Genomic DNA, 19,680 nt, shown 5'->3' with positions numbered 1-19,680 from the left:
AATATTTTGTATAGAATGATCTGTTGGTTGCAACAGATCAAATCCATTATATCCACTATAAACCCCAAAGGGCATCTATATTGCTTCAATGTAACAGAAATTCACTGTAAATTACACTTCCAGTCTACAAATCTAGTCATTTGCTCTCTGAATCTAAAACTATGCTAGCAAATGCTCTGTAAACATCTAGGAACCTTCTTTTTTCTTTCAATAGGCTGCCCGGAAATTGACAGGAAAATGGAGGAAAGCTGCTCTACATGAAATTCTTTTTTAAAACAATATTCAAGATAGAAAGGAGATAAAGAAATTGACACACTGGATACCTATCTGCTACTAAAAGCTATACTAAGGGCAGTGTTGGACTGTCCCATTTGATCCTCACAACCATCTACGGGGTAGCTTTCTATTACCCCCCATTTTAGGGACAAGAATACAGATCCAAGGCAATGTTTAAGGTCACAAGACTGTTGGAACGAGGATTTAAAGCGAAATCTCCTAACTTCAAATCTACTTTCTACTGTATATGTTCTCCATTTCATAAGACATAAAACATGAGATTGACCAAACATGATGTTTCATCCACATTTACTGTTAGAACTTTATGGGGTAATCTGCTCTAGATTTAATATTTTCATTTACCAAGTCGTTTAAACACTGAAATCAAGATTTCACTACGAAGAAAAAAGCCAAGTAAGAATAGTGAACATAACAACTAATGTAAACAAATAATTTCAGTTCAAATTAGTAGAGCGGTTTCCACTGGGATGGGCATTTACCCTAGAGGAGTAAATGATAACCCATCGGGGGGAGTAATATAATATTAATACTTTTATTTAAATGAGTTTTCAAAAATCTCATCCCTTTTATATTTTTCTGTTTGCTTATAACATATATCAGTACTATACAAATAAAACATTAAATATTCATTTATTTCAATAAGGCACAAAACAAATGTTTGGAGATGACTCAGAAAATAATCCTTAGCAAATGTTTTTCAATAGAATTATATAATTTTGGAGGAGAATCAAACCTTAGAGGTCATCTCATTTAAGCAGCAATTTGAGGCCCCAAATAAACTGATGTGGCCCAATTTTATTTGAAAACATATAAAGGTAATGTATGTTATATGTATGTTATATATATGTAAGTTAGCTAATGGAAAGCACTAGGGTTATTTAACTATAGTTATTTAGCTATAACTTAGTCTTCCTGGAGTCTAGTAGCAGTGATATATAAAAGATCAATAAATGTTTGTTGGAAATGAGTACACTGAGAAATCTCTCACAGGAAGAATCAACTACTAATCAATCACTACTGGAATGTAACGGCTTCAGGTTAGCCTGCAACTAACTATGTTCTGCTTCTTGAGAACCTCAAAGCAGCATGGAATCTCTAGATTACATGATCATACTTGATGATTAGACACAACCAAATTTTAATGACTTTTAACTAATAACATTTTAAAATACACGTATGTAAAAAAAGTAAAAACAAACCTCATAGGAAAAACTGATGTGCATTAAAAATATGCAAATGCTGTTGAAATGCAAATTAATATAATTGTGTGATAACAATTTTTTACTATACATTGGCAAATATTAAAAAGTTTAATAACACCAGAGTTGGCAAGGATATAGTGAAACAGGGACTCGCACACACTAGTGGTGGAAGTACATATCCAACTTTTTGCAAGCCAGTATCCATCAAAATTCAAAAAAAAATTCTCTTTAATCCAGTAATTTTAATTCCAGGAATTTATGCTATAGATATAAATAACCAATGCTTAATGTGTAAGGATATTCACTACAACATTATTTGTGGTAACAAAAAACAAACGGTTTAATTATGGTATATGTTCAACATGTACTGATATACAACACTGTCCTCAATATATTAAATTAAAAAGTAAATTGTAAAAGTGTGTATTTGAGTATTTAAGAATACACAAGAGACTGTTAACTCCTCTGGGAGTGACTGGAGGGATTGAGGGCAGAAGGGGACTTTTACTTTTCCCTTAAACCATTCTGTAGTATTATATATTGTGCCTTGAGCACTGCTTTTACAGTTTAAAAAATTTTTTAATTAACAGTGTTAAAGGTTTTGCTACCTGCAGAATTTAAAATCAATGCAGTTTTCAATGGAATACCGTGCAGTTATTTTTTTAATGTAATAAATGTGTGTATTCCACATGGAAAGATGTCTATAATATACTAAGTGAAATAAGCAAGTTTTAATATATAAACTTGACACTATTTTTCTAAAAATAGTACATATATATTTACATATCATATATAAAAATTCTGTAAGTATATATTTCCATACTGTTAACCTAGGAAAACACAGTACTGGAGTACAAGGGTGTGTGTGACAGTTTTCATCTTTTACTCTCTCTTCTTTTACATTGTTCTAATTTTTTGTATGTGTGTGAGGATGATTAGCCCTGAGCTAACATCTGTTGCCAATCCTCCTCTTTTTGCTGAGGAAGATTGGCCCTGGGCTAACATCCGTGCCCATCTTCCTCTACTTTATATGGGATGCCGGCACAGCACGGCTTGATAAGCGGTGCGTGGGTCTGCGCCAGGGATCCAAACCTGCGAACACTGGGTCGCGAAGCAGAGGGCACAAACTTAACTGCTATGCCACTGCTATGCCATCAGGCTGGCCCCACACTGTTCTAATTTTTTACGCTTAGAATGTATCCATGAATTGCCTGGGCAATTAAAAATTTTAACCCAGGCAATTAAAAATTTTAACATTTATATACACACACATACTATATATGTATTTTTTCCAAAAATCAGATAAATACACCAAGCTACTAACAGTCAGATTACATGGTACTTTCACATTCTGCTTTATGCATTTATACATCTTAAGCTTTTAGAACGAGCACGTATTAGTTTGGAGTCACAAAAAACTATAATGTAATAAATGTAAATATATATTTAGTTTTATTACTTTAAGATACTTTATATATTTTAAACATATATATGAACAAAGCAAACTAAAGAAAACAAAATTACAAACAAAAATATGCCTATTTTATACAACCGTATATCATAAAAATGCAATTCCCAAGCTAGGCCATTCATTCTATCATATCTGCTAATAATTCTTATAAGTGTCCATATTAATAAGGCATTATTGTGCTGGCTAATACGACACACTCAGGTTATATCCTTGGGAGTAAAAATACTATAAAATCAAATGTCAGCACAATAAGCTACTAGACCCCCCCCAAAAAAGACAAGAAAGGCACTCAAAAAAACATATTAGAGAAATCAGACATAGCACAAAAGTGAGGAGAAACAGACAAATACATTAGTAGTTCCCAAGCTAGCTAATGTTGCAGAAATATGGGCAAATCTAGATGAATAAACCTGAACTCAAAATCTGAAATATAATTCATTCTCAACTTTCAAAAAATTGTAATACTGTACACTGAAATACTTTTCATATGGGACAATAAGTATAATTTAAAACCTGCAAAAACTTTGGAGGGATTTTTTTCTAACAAAAAGCTCACAGTCATGTTTTAGGCTGAAACTAGGGAATCAAAATTCAATGGTGTGCAGAAACATAAGGCAATCAACTCTTCACCATAGTGTTTTGCTTTATTATAATGAAAGAAAAGCATGTGACTTTTGGGCTGATATAGGGTTTAGAACATGGCAATACAGTAAATGTCTCGGACCTGCTAAATTCAGTGAATGTTGCACAACACAATGTCTTTCTAGGAAATTCACAATGCAACTTAACATATAAAAGACACATTAAAAAACATTTATCCCAACATTATCCCAACTTATATGAACACAGAATCCTTATTTCAAGAAGTACTTACCAATACATACATCTCATGGAACAAAAACACAGTTTAAGAAATACTGATATAGGAAAAGAGCATGGGCTCTGGAGTCTCAAGACCGCCACAGCTCACTAGCTGTATGCCCCTAGCACAGTTACTTAATTTCCCTGGGCCTCAGTTTTCTATCTGTTAAATGAAAATACCACCTACCCAAGCGCTTGGCTCTTAAAAGATACTCAAATAAATTAAACAGCCCCTCTCATTTTTCACAAAATGGCTTGTATGTTGGCTTTATGTTAGCAATGAAAGTTTCAGGAATCTATTTTTCATACCATCTTGCTCAATCCCTTATCTATGTTCAGGTTTTCCAGTATGGTGTCAATCATATCCAAAATAAATGCTTCAATCTGACCAAGCAAACCTTGCGGAAAAAGTCATTACTTGAAATACTTGTGGAAGCAACCATGGGAAGTTCTTAGAAAACATAAGTAAAATAAAATGAGGGTCTACTCTTAGGTAATCAAGATACAAAGAACAATAAGACCTGATACCTCCTGGGAAGCAGCATAAACTGGCTGACAAAAAATGTCCCTATTTCTTGATAAAGATCAGTAAGACTTGCTTGTTACCCTCAAGAAGTCTAGTTGGGGATTTAAGGAAGGCAGGAGATGAAAGATCAACAAATATTGAGTACCAGTAAGTGCCAGGGACTACTCTAGGCACCTAGTTAAACAAAACAGTCAACACCCTCATGATGCTTACAACTCCAGGCGGGGAGACAGACAGACAGACCAGATAGCAGTCAGTGACTTGAAGAAACACAAAGCAGTGTTAAGGAGTTGGAAGAATACGGGAAAGTGTTGTTTTAGATAAGATAGAAAAGGCTCTGGGAGAGGTGACAGCAGTCTAGAACTGAATGAAAACGAAGCACATTTTAGTTTACCAATGCCTTCACAGTCTTGAAATAAGTGGTGCCCTCTATTCAGATTTTTTTATTAACATTGTTCAGAAAAGCTTGATCCACAGGTAGACACAAAATCACTCAAGGCCACAGTATACAACAGACTGGGTGGTACCACAGTAAATGACAGCACCCCAAGTTCACACTGCTGCACAGGTCACATTTATAACATGTTTTGGTCATATGCACTGCAAAGCTAGCTTTGGTATTGTAACCACCTGTCATCTAGTTCTATCTAGACATCGCCCAAGAGAAGGCAGCACAAGAAGAAAAACTAATGCATTAAAAAGACTTTAAAACAAAAGAGGTAAAGCTCAAGAGTCTTCATGACCACCAATCTCAAGGAGTTAGGAAAAGTGATCCTCCCCAACTCAACATCTCCAAACTGCTGTCCTATTAGGCTAATAACTCTTCAACACTGTAAGTCCTCCAATTTTTCTCCCTCCATCAACACTACCTCTATTCCATACACCTAAATGTGTACATTATTATGCGAATGCAGGCTAAGTTGATGAGGAACGTCTCCAAGAAATGACCAAAATCTCCTATCCTGTTCCTTCATAGTCATTTCTTATGGTAAAATTGCTTTTGTACATATTAGATTTTACATTAGGTGTTCTTTTTGAGGTACTCATCTCTTGTGCATATCATGAAGTCCCTACAACACAATTCATTCAACAAATTAGTTCTGCATGCCAGACACTGTATTAATTGCTGGGTACCAAGTATACAAAAAGTACTAAACAGGACGCCTGCTCTTGCTGGCTTACTAGTCAATGCAAGAGACAAACATGGAGACAAATATTCAGGAACCAAGTTTATGTACAAGATGCTATTGAGTATACCAAGTGAAAGAATCACTTCATTCTGTCTGCTGAAATCAGAAAACGCTTCTGAAAGACTGTTAATATTTGAGCCAGGTCTTAAAGGATAAATAGGCAGATGGGAAGGGAGGACCCTGGAGTTAATCAAGCAGACTAAGAGATGGACACTGTGGTGAAGGTAGACCCCCCAAAAATAAGAGGCTAGAAATGTGGCTGCTGAGGGTGCGGAGGTCCAGATTCTAAAAGGCTTATATGCCAAGCTAGTAAATCTGAATTTTATCTTGCCTTTGGGGCAAGAAACCATTGAAGAATTTTAGGGAATAAAGTGACTAACAAGATTATACTTACAATTTAGAAGGAACACCCAAATAGACTGTAGATAAGACCAGTCAGAAGGCAAGGGAGATTAATGAAGAAATTGCTGCAACAGGACACTACGAAGCCTGAACTAAGACAGTGACAATAAGAAAACCAAGAGTTAAAACCATAGGTATGTACAAAGTGTCCAAAGAACACAGACAACTAAGAGGAAATCTATCCAGTGAAATCAAAGAAAGCTTCACCGAGCCCTAAAGAAGGAAAATTTGCCATGCAGAAAATGAGGGAAAAGGATAGAAGAGCACAATGAACAGGAAAGACATAAGAATGCCTGATGACCTGAGAGCTTGTTAAAGTAGCAATTCTCTCCTTTTGGAGATCAGTCAGTGAGTTGGTAAATATTTACTGAAATCCTAATACGTGTCTTGGATCTCAAAGAATCAAATGGAAATTAAGATTATCTTTCCCAAAATGATGCACTTGAAAATTCACAGGCAACATTTTAAACACAGAAACAACTGAGATAACACTTTGGTCCGTGGACTCCAAGTAAAGTACTCCTGAATAAGTAAAAGTAGGATGGGGGTGATGGGACTGGCTAGGTAAGAGCTGAAAGTAAGCTGGGGGAAGGTTGTGAAGACTTTTTATTCCAAGGCTAAGAAATGTGGATAACCCAGACAATTCCGGGGGGTATTGTTTTTTACAGAGATTGTCTTATATAGTACATACAACACTGTATTTACACAGAGAACAATAAGTACTATTATTATTCCATTTGCAAACGAGAAAACTAAGATTTAAAGAAAATAACATGCACAAGGTCACACAAGTTAGTTTAAATGGTGAAGCTGGGATGCCTATCTGACTTAGACCCTTTGTACTCAATCGCCAATCTAGGAAAAACTGAAAAATATGCAGTACTTACTTATTTTAACCATTAAAAATCTACAAAGTCACTGTTAGCAAAGACCCTAAAAGTGTCTCATATAAACAAAGTTTACTCATAAAACTACTTTACCTGGTATTCTCATATAATCATTCACTCAATAATTTCAAGTTTGTTAATGAAGTCTACTTAAAAAGTCTTCAAAATCTGTGTTACAAATAGAACCACCAGTTGTAAAACTTTAGCAATCTTGGTTCCCAAAATATAGCAAAAACTTGAGAAGATATCATCAATTTTTCAGCAAAATAAAGAAAGACTGTTTTCTAGAGTTAATCTTATCCACACTGTCTGGCAGACAATGTTTTCAGAAAAAGAACTGAGGGAAAGAAGAAGAAAAAAAAACAACCCACATCCCACAGTCACTGAATACAAATTTTCACTGAATACAACTTGATCTAAGTATCAATTTCTCAGTAACTATTACTTCTGGAGTTTCATTTTTATCATCTTCACAAACTTCTGAAAATTGAAAACATGCCCAGAATAAGACAAGCTTCTCTATCCTTTCATATGTTAGTTTATTTCTTGATTTGGTGCAATTCCAAAGATAGAGCCATTTCTTTCAAGCGCTGCAAGAGATGGAGATCCAGTCTGTTGCTTGAGGGATCTACTTGGTACAATCTAAGTCTGTAAGACAACATTTCTAAACCAAACACAGATGAAGATACTTTCCCGGCAGTTAAGCATCCCAGAGAGCACAGGTCAGAGCTTTATGATAATGTAATGCTACTACCTATCTTTACACATTATGTGCTCCTAGAGGGCAGGAACGTATCTCCAGCTCTTAGTGTAGTATCAGGCACACAGACAATCAGTGTTTCTTAAGAGGATGAATAAATCCTATTTTACCTTGCAAATGTGAAACCAAGAGCTATTCAACCAACTTTGGATGGCTGAATTTTTCCCTCTTCATCATAAAATTTTTATTTTTATTTTTCTGTACCTGGTGAGCAAGGACACCCTAAGTTGATTTTATCTGGGCTACTGGAAAAAATGTGACAAAAATATTGTGACAAATATTGTGAAGAGTTGTATACAAAGTTTCTCTTCTACTGTTTGCATAAAACATTACAAGGGGATAAAGGTCAGAAAACAAAATATAATTTCACAGTCATAGTTTGTCCAAGGTTATTAGCTAATAAGTGGTAGAGCCACAATTAGGACCCAACTAACTTCCAATCTAATGTGCTTTCTATTACAATATATCATCACAGGAACACCTTTTCTTATTTCATTTATTAGTCCAAAAAACGTTTTGGGAAAAAATTTAGGCCAAAAGAAAAAATCTTCATAGAAAAGACAAATTACAAAAGTACTTTCTTTTCAAAATTCTTCTATGCCCTCACATCTCTAGGTGTCACCAAGACTTACATTAAAACATTCAATTAAAATAGGAACTGCAAGCACTAGGCACAAAGCAAAATTATATATATAATATCTTCTGAAAAGCTTCAATTTGATTGTTACATCCATTCTTGTTATCCTTCTAGGAAGACAACTCAAGCTTAGAAGCCCTACCCAAAACTCAATAGTTCTCCTGCCTTCCTTCCTCACTACTCTTTGCCCAATTAGCCCCCTTCTGCCAAACCATTCTGTTTTCCTTCTCTCTCTACCTGTGCCACTGAAATGCTTCCCCCCCACACACACCTTCACAGGACTCATTTTCATCCTTTTAGCCACAGGGCCTTCCTGGACCACCCTATCTAAAACGGCCTCTCCCAGTTACTTCTTTCTAAGTACATACTACAATCTATAGTTAACCTTTTGTGTGTGTGTGTGAGGAAGATTGGCCCTGAGCTAACAATCTGCCAATCCTCCCCTTTTTGCTGAGGAAGACTGGCCCTGGGCTAACATCCATGCCCATCTTCCTCCACTTTATGTGGGACGCCGCCACAGCATGGCTTGACAAGCGGTGCGTCGGTGCGCGCCCGGGATCCGAACTGGCGAACCCCGGGCCGCCGAAGCGGAGCGCGCGCACTTAACCGCTTGCGCCACCGGGCGAGGCCCTAGTTAACCTTTTTATTTATTTTTACTAGTTAATTGTCGGTCCCATTAGGATGTCCCATGAGATCTCTCACCACTGTTTCCACAACACTCCTCTTCCATCATTACCAAACCTGCACTGGAAATACTATTATTTCCACCACCTCCTCTCAACTGTAAGCTCATCAAGGGTAAGTGCTGTCCTGTTTCCTCAGCACTTGGTAAAGTGCCTGACACCATCCTATGGAGTCAGTGAAGTTTGTAGAATAAATGTGTGTAGTAAGTACGAATGTTCACAACTTGTGAAGAAGCAAAGAACAATTACACCTTAACAATTCATAGTGCAGAAACGCTGCAGGCCGTAGACATAAAAATTGGAGTGATACAATGTATGGAAAGATCAGCAAGGACAAAATTCCATTCAAAGAGATGAGGTGCTTCTGGCTCAGCAGAGAGGAGGGAGAAAAGCAATCAAGCAAGTCAATTTTTGATTCTCCTCCGCACCAACAGAGCAAATTGTCCCCCAAAATTACAACTTTGGAACACCGCAATTTATTCAGCACACTCAACTACTCATTAAGAGTCTAATGTACCAACATACTAGGATATTTTGCATTCGCTAAGGTACACCAGGTGAGGAGCAGAGGGGTGGCTCCGAAACCTGACAAAACAAACAGCATAAGTAGAAATAATAATCACGGCATATCTTTAAATTTATAAAGGACTCGAAAACACCGAGAAAAATCTCGGAGTGATCATGTAGACTAAATCAAACACACCAATAAATATGTAAGCATAGATTAGGGCCCACTATGGCACAGAAATGGTCATACAGCTGCCAAAAGAGACCACACGCCACATCTTTCTCAACTCGCTTCTACTCAGAGACCTAATAGCCACTACAAGGCTCACCAGCCTCACTCCTGATAGCAAAATCCTCAAAGGAATACAGAAGAGGCGAAAGAACGCCTTAAACGTCAATAAAAAAAATAAAAGCAAAAACCAAACAACCAACCGGCTCTGCAATCCCTAATCATAAAGCTCTAGACGCCTTTCAAAGCCAACTGTCATACCTTTTTAAGAACCCAGAAGACATTGACTCCAGAGATAAGTCTCGGCCCCAACACATATCTCCGGATTACTCAGAAAAACCTACGTTTTCCAGTTTGGAGATCAGCACTCTACTCAAAAAAGGATCTCCTGGCAGGAACCAGCAATCAACCCCTCAGGGGGCAATGGCGTTCCAACCACCCGGCCGGGGCACAGGCGACGGGGCACGGCCCTTCCAGGGAGCCGCCGGCGCCCTCCGGGCTCTCAGCCTGGCCCAGCGCAACCCGCCCTGGAGGTGGCCAAAGTCGGGCAGTGGCGGAGGGGGGCCAGCGGTCGAGCTACCGAGCTGGGCCTTCCCGGCCCGGGGGCGCGGCGAGACACGGAGGTGGCGCCTTTCAGTCCGGCCCCGGATCCGCGGCCTCTTCCCCTGGCCTCCCCGCCCCGCCGCACTCGGCCAGCCAGTCAGCCCCTCACCTGGCAGAAGCTCCGGCAGTAGTTCAAAGATGAGACCTCCGACACCTCCTGCTCCCTCAGCTCTGTCTCTAGCTGCCACAGACACGGGCGCAGTTCCGGGGCTCCCGGCGCCGGAGATGCGGGGCGATGACCCCGAGCCATAGACTCAGTCTCGGTTCCGTCTCCGGCTCCGGCTCCCGGCGGAGCCTCAGCCCCGGCCCCGGCCCCGGCGGCGGCGGCGGCGGCGTCTCCCTTTCCGTCCGCCATCTTCCCACGGCCCAGCAGCGCGTAGGCAACCAAACCACGTGACTCGGACCTGGCCCCGCCCCCGGTCGCCCGCGCGTGCTGACGCACTCCCTAGCGACGCCGGCGCCCGCCGGATTTCGTCACTGGGTGTCGGGGTGCTCCTGCTCTTGGCAGCCCCCCATCAGCCGCCCTGGCAACAGTGTGTCAACAACTGGCCAGAGGCTCGCGCCAATCTCAGCCCTTCCAGACCTTTTTGGGGTCACGGAGCCAGACATATTACGTGTAGACACAGTCTAGATATGAGGGGGATGACGTTTGAGCTGCGATCTAAAGAACGAGAAAAAGGTAGCCCTGAGAAGAGCCTAGAGGAAAACATCCCCAGTGGAAGCAAAATAAGAAGCAAAGGTTGTGAGGCCCAATGAAGACTAGCGCCAGGGGAACTTGATTTATAAGAGAGATGTTATTACAGGTCAGCAGGGAAAGGATGAACTCTTGAATAAATGGCGCTGAGACTGTTTTTCCAAAAAGGGAAAAGAAATAGATCTCTACCCCAAAACGTATCCAAAAATAAATCCCAGCTAGATTAAAGACCTTGAAATATTTTTCAGAAGATATGAAATAACTTTATGATATCAAAATAGGGAAGAATTCCTTAAGTAATATCCAAAAAGCACAAACCATAAGGGAAAATGTTGTTAGATTTGACTGCCTTAAAATTTGTTGTCTGTGGGCTGGCCCGGTGGCTTAGCGGTTAAGTGCGTGTGCTCCGCTGCTGGCGGCCGGGTTCCCACCGGGCGCACACCGACGCACCACTTCTCCGGCCATGCTGAGGCCGCGTCCCACATACAGCAACTAGAAGGATGTGCACCTATGACATACAACTATCTCCTGGGGCTTTGGGGGAAAAAATAAATAAATAAAAATATAAAAAAAAAAAATTTGTTGTCTGTAATAACAAGTTTAAAAGGATGGCACACAAATACAAGCCAAAAACAAGACAATATTCACCATATATATAACCATTAAAGGGTTAATATCCAAAAAGTTCCCAAAATCAAAAAGAAAAAAGCAAACCAATAGAAAAGTAGATAAGAATATAAAGAGATAGTTCACCAAAAAAGAAACCTGAATGGCCAATAAGCCCATGACAATATATTTAACTTCACTATAACTATCGAAGTACCAATTAAAAGAACGATGAGATATAATTCCATACCCATCAGCTTGGCACAAATTTTAAATTAGTTCCATGTGTTAGGAAAATGGAACTTATATACTGCTGGTGGAAGTATAAATTGGTATATCACTTAGGAGAAGAATGTGTAATATTTAATAAAATTGATTACATGTCTTGTCACTCAGCAATTCCTAATAATAGTAATAATAATAGCTGATATTTGTTGAGATTTAATATGTGCCAGGCACTTTTCTAAGTTCTTTACATGTATTAACTCATCTAATCCTACTAACAATACTATGAAAAGTTACTATTATTACCCTCATTTTACAATTCAAGAAACAGAGGCACAAAGAATTTAATTAACTTGACCAAAGTACAGAACTAGTAAGTCATGGTGCCCAGAATTCAATCCCAGACAGTTGTTTCCAGAATCTGACCTCTTAACCACTATGTTGCTGATATTCATTGCAGTACTGTTTATAATGATAAAATATTGGAAACAACCTAAATGTTCAACAGTAGAGAGATGGATAAATAAATTATGGTATATTCACACACTGAAATATTATACAGCCAGTAAGTGAATGAATTAAAACAGCATATATCAAAATAACAAATATGGAAAACATAAAGCATGATGAAAAGAAAATTGCAAAGGCTATATATTATTCCATACTATAAATTTTAAAAACATACAAAACAAATACTGAAGTAGTAAAAATATTAAAATAAAGGACTGCATAAGAATGGAACATATCACCTTTAGAAGGACAGTTCCCTGGGAAAAGAGGGAGGAAGGGAGGTGTAAGAATTCACTGTATCTGTAATGTTTTATTTTTTTTTAATCTGAAGCAAATAATCATACAATCAATCATACCAGGTGCATTGAGCACCTATTGCTGGGCACTCTCCCAGGTAATAGAGATTCAGAAGAGAACACATAGTTTACATTTTAATGGACAAATGTGGCTAAATATTAATGCATTATTAATATCAACATGTTAATTAATATTAATGTGTAGATCTGGATAATAGGCACATGGTTGTAATATTTTTCTCTGTACTTTTCTTATATCTTTACAATACAAATAATTAAGTTAAAAAAATAAAAGGAAAGACAGTCAGTGTGTCTGGAGCATGGTGCAAGAGAGGGAAAGTGGTGGAGATGAGGTTGGAGAAGGAGAAAAGGGCCAGATCATATAGGACCTTACAGCTCAAGGTAAGCAGTGGGGATTTAAAGTGTGACAGGTAACACTGGAAAGTGTTAAGTGGTGGTGTGACGTCATCAGATTTACACCCTCGCTGCCATATGCAGAATAAGTGGTGGGAGGCAAGGATGAGAGAGAAGAGAAGCTGGTGCAGCAGTCCAGATGATAAAAGTGAACAGATTAAGGATACATTTTGGAAGGAGAACCAACAGGCTGATGCCTTGGTTTTGAGGAGTTAGGGAAAGAGAGGAATCTGGAATGGCTACATGGCTTTTGGTTTAAATGGTTGGCAATGATGCTTACTGAGAAAAATGAAGACTTAGGAAAGAACAGATTGGGGAAAGAGGGAGGGAGAACCAAGAGTTCTGTTTGGGACAGGTTAAGTTTGATTTTCCTACGAGACATCTAAATAAAGATACCAGTTAGGCACTTAGATATATGACTATGGAGCTTCAGAGAGTGCAGGGCTGGAGATGCAGAGCCATCAGTCGATATGTCCGCTATTAATAGACCAAAAAAAAAAAAATCTTCCTTGACTTCACCACATCCTCCCGTAGTTTCCATCCCACTTCTTTGCTCTCTTGCATAGAAAAACTCTTCTAAAGAGCTGGCCAAACCCTCTGTTTCCACTTGCTTTCTTCTCATTCTGTCTTGAACATTTTCAGCTAGGCTTTCATGCCCACTCCTCACTGAAACTGCCCTTTTTAACATCACCAGTAATTACCACTTATGCTGGGTCCAATGGTGAATTCTCAGGCCTGGTTTGTCCAATCTCTTAGCAGTGTTTTGCATTGTTGATCATTCCCCAACATTTAATTTCACTTGGTTTCCAAGTCTCCACACTCTTCTGGTATTTCCTCTTGGTTTCTTTTCTTGTTCTCCCTTCTCTTTCTGATTTCGAAATGGCCTGGGCGCAAATGTCCATCAATCTCTTTTCTATCTACACTCATTGATATACTCACCCAGCCTAATACCATTTATATACTATTTACTATATATTTATGACCATTAATACTGCCCTTAGCCCAAGCAAACAGGGGCCCTGCCCTAGCACAAATCTCAGCCTCCCTCTCTCTCTCTCTCTCTCTCTCTCTCATACACACACACACACACACACACACACACACACAATATAACTATATTAAAGAACACATAGGTGCCTCTATCATTCAAGATCCAGCACTCACCAAAAAGTATGACCCTAAGTATTTGCTTTTATAACTGACACTCTTCAGGCTCCAGGGAACCTCTTCTCCATATCTTTTGCTGTGTCCTCAAACCTGAAAACACCAAAAGAATTGAAAGCAGGGATTTGAACAGATATTTGTACACTCATGTTCACAGCAGTATTATTCATAATAGCCAAAAGGTGGAAACAACAAGTGTCCATTCACAGATGAATAGATAAACAAAATGTGGTATATACATGCAATGGAATATTACTCAGCCTTAACAAGGAAGGAAATTCTGACACATGCCATACCACAGATGAACCTTGAAGACATTATGCTAAGTGAAATAAGTAAATCAGAAAGAGACAAATACTGTATGATTTCACCCATATGAGGTACCTAGAGTAGCCAAAGTCATACAGACAGAGAGTAGAATAGCGGTTGCAAGGGGGTGAGGGGAGGCAAGAATGGGGAGTTACTGTTTAATAGGTACATAGTTTCAATTTGGGGAGATAAAAAAGTTCTGGAGATGGATGGTGGTGACAGTGACACAATAATGTGAATGTAGTTAATGCCGCTGAACTGTATACTTAAAAATGGTGAAAATGGCAAATTTTACCACGATATAAAAAAACTGAAAGGCAATTGCATCCTAATGCCTTCAAGGTTTTGTATTGTGCCACCTAAGAGAAACAGGCACTGCTTCCAAGTGCCAAGAGAATTTGAACAACAGAAGCACTTAGGTAAGAGAAAACACAAATTAACTTGTCATACCCTGCCTCTCCCATAGCACAGGTGCAATGTATTCATGCGTAACCAAGTATTGTTTTCCAGGAGTAGTGAATGTTCCTTTTTTTTATTGTCTCTCTTCATGTTCCAATTCATGGTTTGGAAACAGCTGAAAAATTAGCATAATTTCCCGTGGTGGCTGAAGAAAATTTTGCAATATTAAACACTTCCTGTAACCCTTAAATTTTATATAGACATATATATTTATCTATATCTATCTATATATGTATCTATCTATCTAGAGGTAACATGAGTGAAAAGAGAGATTGATCCTTTATCTTGTCAATAGATGAACAATGAATGGTACTAGCATTGGGAATAATTTTATTTGTATAAAAATATTTACTAAAGCTTAATTTAGTTTTTAAAAATTAAATTTATATTTCCAGCATTATTTATATAATTTTGATTCACATTTTTGGTATTTTTGTATTTTGTTGTTTTGTGTTTTAATTAAAATAGATAATTTAAATGTTTTAAGACAAAAATAACTTTTTTGAAAATATATGAAAAACAATTTTTTGACATTTTACATTTTTAACTTTTACCAAAATATATTTAAATTTTGTATACTTTGACTACAACTACATTTTATTTTTAATCCTTTTTAGCTCATTATTACCACAGACACAAATTTTATTATAACAATAGAAGTATGAAAAATTTTATTATAACAGTATAATTAGTGATTTTGCTAAGGCAAGAAAAATTAGTTGTACAGAGTAAACATGTAATAATTTGTTAATTATGTATGTATTTTATAATTTATCTAAACATCCCTTCCCATTGATAGAACACCCAGAAATGTATGATAATAACTAAATTCAGTGATCTTTGGTATTTTGCCAATATTCAGTCACAAAAATCACAGCTTTATAATGCGTCTTTTATAATTTTATTGCTGTAAAGCTTTATTTATCGCGGTAGAAGGATAAAACATGTTTTATCTAACAGTATGTTGTTAGCTTGGCTATGACTTCTAAATGGTTAGACATACGGTATGTGGGCCTCCATTTACGCTCATGGTCCCAGGCCCTACAAATAATAAGAGTGAACCTGCCATCACCACTGCCCTGAAATTCAGACTCTGCCTCCTAACTCTCTCCTTTGGATATCTAGCAGGCATCTCACTCAAAACATGTCCAAAACTGCTCCTCTCCCAGTAAATGACACCTTTATTCATTCAGTTGCTTAAGCCAAAGACATTGGAGTCATGCTCAACTCCATTCTTTCTCTCAACTCCATATCTAATCCCAGCTCTACACTGAAAATGTATTCTTAAATATGATCCTGTCTCACCTCCTTCAGCTCTACCACCCAGGACCTCTTCACTAACACCTACCATCTAAACTTAAGTAATAACCATTTTAGTGGACTAGCTATTTCTATTCTTGCCCTCTTGCAGTCATTTCTCTACACAATGGCCACATTAATCCTTTTAAAACATAATTCAGATTGCATCACTCCCCCTGCTCAAAATATTCCAGTGGCTTCCCATTATCCTTACCAGAAACCACAAAGTCCTACCTGTATTGGCCCCTGCAATCTCTCCAAACATACTTCCCACCACTTCTTCTTGTTCATTGGGCTCCAGCCACGTTGGCCTTGACATTCTTAAACAAGACTAACAAACTCCATGACTTTTGCACCAACTGTTCCCTCCCTCTGGGGAACCCTTCCTTTTTTGTTCATTTCATTCAGGTTCAAGTATCACCTCAGAGAGGCATTCCCCAATGACCTTATTCAAAATAGCCCTCTCTATCCCCTTGCTCTCTTTTCATTTTGTTCATATTATTTGGCTTTACATTATCACTATTTTGTGTGTCTTACCTTGCTAGAAGGTACGTTCTTTGAAAGTAGGATTGTTTTATTTAATGCTGTATCCCTAGTGTCTGGTACAGTAGTTTCTGGCATATTTGGGCACACAGTATTTGTTAAATAAAAGAAGAAACTTCAAGGGCCGGCTGGTGGCGTAGTGGTTAAGTTTGCACCATCTGCTTCAGCAGCCTGGGGTTCACAGTTTTGGATCCTGGCCGCAGACCTGTGTACCACTCATCAAGCCATGCTGTGGCGGCATCCCACATACAAAATAGAGAAGGATGGGCACAGATGTTAGCTCAGGGCTAATCTTTCTCAGCAAAACGAGGAGGATTGGCAACAGATGTTAGCTTGGAGCCAGTCTTCCTCACACGCACACAAAAAAAAGAAGAAACTTTAAAAGCTCATGGTATTAAATGGGACTGGATGAGATCACCTGAGGAAAGTGAAAATCAACAGTCACAAACTCTTATTCCTACACGCCTTAGGCAGGTGGCCTAAATGAATAAAGCAGGCTGGATATCAGATGTTTGGAAAGAGTAAACTGACTAAGAAATGACCCAGGCAGCAGGTACTCAGCTTCAGCAAATTATTATATGAGAATGCAGATCCCATATTGCTGGCTCTTCTACATTTCCAAGAGAAATTGGAAACCCAGGTTGTTGTTTTTTTAAACACAATTCCCCATTTAAAAAACTGCAGGCCATATAATGCCCACTGGTGAGTTTGATTTGGATAATGAGCTGAGAGTTTGTGATCTTGAACAGATAAAAGGACAAGAGTCCTAGATCACTCCAACATGGACATGCCAGAGGAATAAGATCCAGCCAACAAAGAATGTTGAGAAGGAGCCATCAAGAAGTGGAGGGAAACCCAGAAGAGTGTGATATTCCTGAAGACAAAAGAAGAAAGTGGCAGGAAGAGAATAGTCAGCTGTGTGGACTGCTAACAAGAGTTTGGGTAAGATGAGGACAGAAAAGTGATCATTTCATATGACATATGGGTATTGTTGATAATCTTGACTAGAGAAGTTTCTGTGGATGTCTGGTATGGAAGCCTAATTGGAGAGGGTTGAAGAATTAATGTGATGTGAGGAAGTACAAAAATGGGAGAGGGAAAGGAGGAAGTTAACCCATTTGAGAAGTTTTTCTGTGAAAGAAGAGCATAAAAATGGGGCTGTGCTATAAAGGGATGTGAAGTTTGGGAAGGAATTCTTAAAGATAGGGAAATTTTAGATTATGATTGTGTGCATATGGAAATGATACAGGAAATCAGGAAGCAGTTATGATGCAGAAAAGAGAGAGGGGGGAAAACTGCGAGAGAAAAGTCCTTGAGAAGGCAAGAGGAGATGGCATCCAGAATACAAGAAAAGGTTTAGTCTAGGATGGTAATTAAAGACACATTTTTATTTTAACAAGAGGGAAGCATTTGAAGAGAGGGAAAAAACTTTGTTAGAATTGTTTCAGAGTGAGATAGGAAAGAATACTTACTAGATATGTGCAGGAAAATTGTAGGGCTGTGTTGAGTGGCATTATTCATTTGTTTAACAAATATTCATTGACAGTCTACTATGTTTCAAGTACTGTCCTAGGGGCAGAAATATGTCATGAATAAAGAAGGCCTTGGGTTTTGTATTCTCTTTTCCCAGAAGTTACAATACAGTTCGTTTATTTGTAACTTTCTTTAGTTGTGTTCCAGTTCTAAGGATACTCCCAGTTCCCCTTGATTGAAACTGGGTATTTCTCAGTACACCATGAGTAACACATTTACAAGTGATAACTCAGGGTAGTTTCATTTTGCAGAGTCATCTATTCAGATTCAAAAAGCATTGTGGACACCTACTATGGTCTTGGTAATTTCTTCTCAATATAGGTAAAAAGCAGAGGGTTCTGGGGTCAAGTTTGCTGGGGTTTGAATCCCAGCTCCACTGCATATTAATTGTGTGACTTTAGATCATTTAACTTCTTTTTTGCCACACTTTACTTACTTACTTAATTAATTAACTTATTTATTTATTTTTGTGAGGACGATTAGCCCTGAGCTAAAATCCTCCTCTTTTTGCTGAGGAAGATTGGCCCTGGGCTAACATCTGTGCCCATCTTCCTCTACTTTATATGTGGGACGCCTGCCACAGCATGGCTTGATAAGTGGTGCATAGGTCGGTGCCAGGGATCTGAACCTTTGAACCCTGGGCCGCCAAAGTGGAGTGCGTGAACTTAACCATTATACCGCCGGGCTGGCCCCCATTTAACTTCTTTGAGCCTCAGGTTCCTCATCCTAAGATGGTCATAATAATAGCATGTAGCTCATGGGAGTGTCATGAGAGCTGATGAGATGTATGTAAAGTGCCCAGAACAGGGCCAGTTAGACACATAGAAAGCACTCAGTAAATATTATTACTATTATTTCTATAAGGTTCAGTCTCAGAGAATGACTTGAGCTTCCCTTATTGTAGACCTCCACACATACTGACTGTGAAAACAATCTATTTTCATGAATGTTGTGCAAGTGACAAAATGATCAGAGGACAGACTCATATTGTAGATCATTAAAGGAACTGATTAGGCTAGAATTTCTGATTTGCAAGTTCAAGAACTGGATTCTATCATTTCACCTAGGTGGTGATTAAGACACAAGAGCCCAATTTACTAATTTACCCTAAGAAATATAATGGCATCCCTATAGAAAAGCCAGCTTGGGAAACAAAATTAACATCAGAAGCATTAGCTTAAGGAGGGTAAGATCAGTGCAAAGGGAGCTAGAAGATCTTAAATCACCCCCATGCCAACAGCCAGGCTTCTCTAATAATTATTTTCTATTCGCTCTCTTTCTCTTCCTCAAAATCGAATCATGTTATATTGTCAATCCGATCAATTTGTCCTCAGGAAATTTTCTTCCATCCATCTTTTCTCTGACCCATTTCC

At 38.4% G+C, this 19,680-nt stretch overlaps 1 protein-coding gene across 1 annotated transcript in view; it reads right to left on the bottom strand.

Annotated features, from left to right (window-relative positions):
- The window catches only part of RLF (RLF zinc finger), a 77,315-nt gene extending 66,705 nt beyond the window's left edge, over nt 1-10,610 (bottom strand). Inside the window, exon 1 of the mRNA XM_058553789.1 lies at nt 10,365-10,610. Coding sequence (XP_058409772.1) covers nt 10,365-10,610 — 246 coding nt within the window. The remainder of the gene's footprint in view (nt 1-10,364) is intronic.
- Nucleotides 10,611-19,680: the final 9,070 nt, after the last annotated feature.

This window comes from Diceros bicornis, chromosome 13 (genome assembly GCF_020826845.1).
Source record: "Diceros bicornis minor isolate mBicDic1 chromosome 13, mDicBic1.mat.cur, whole genome shotgun sequence".
Taxonomy (NCBI): Eukaryota; Metazoa; Chordata; class Mammalia; order Perissodactyla; family Rhinocerotidae; genus Diceros; species Diceros bicornis.
This window is presented reverse-complemented; position numbering and strand designations above follow the sequence as displayed.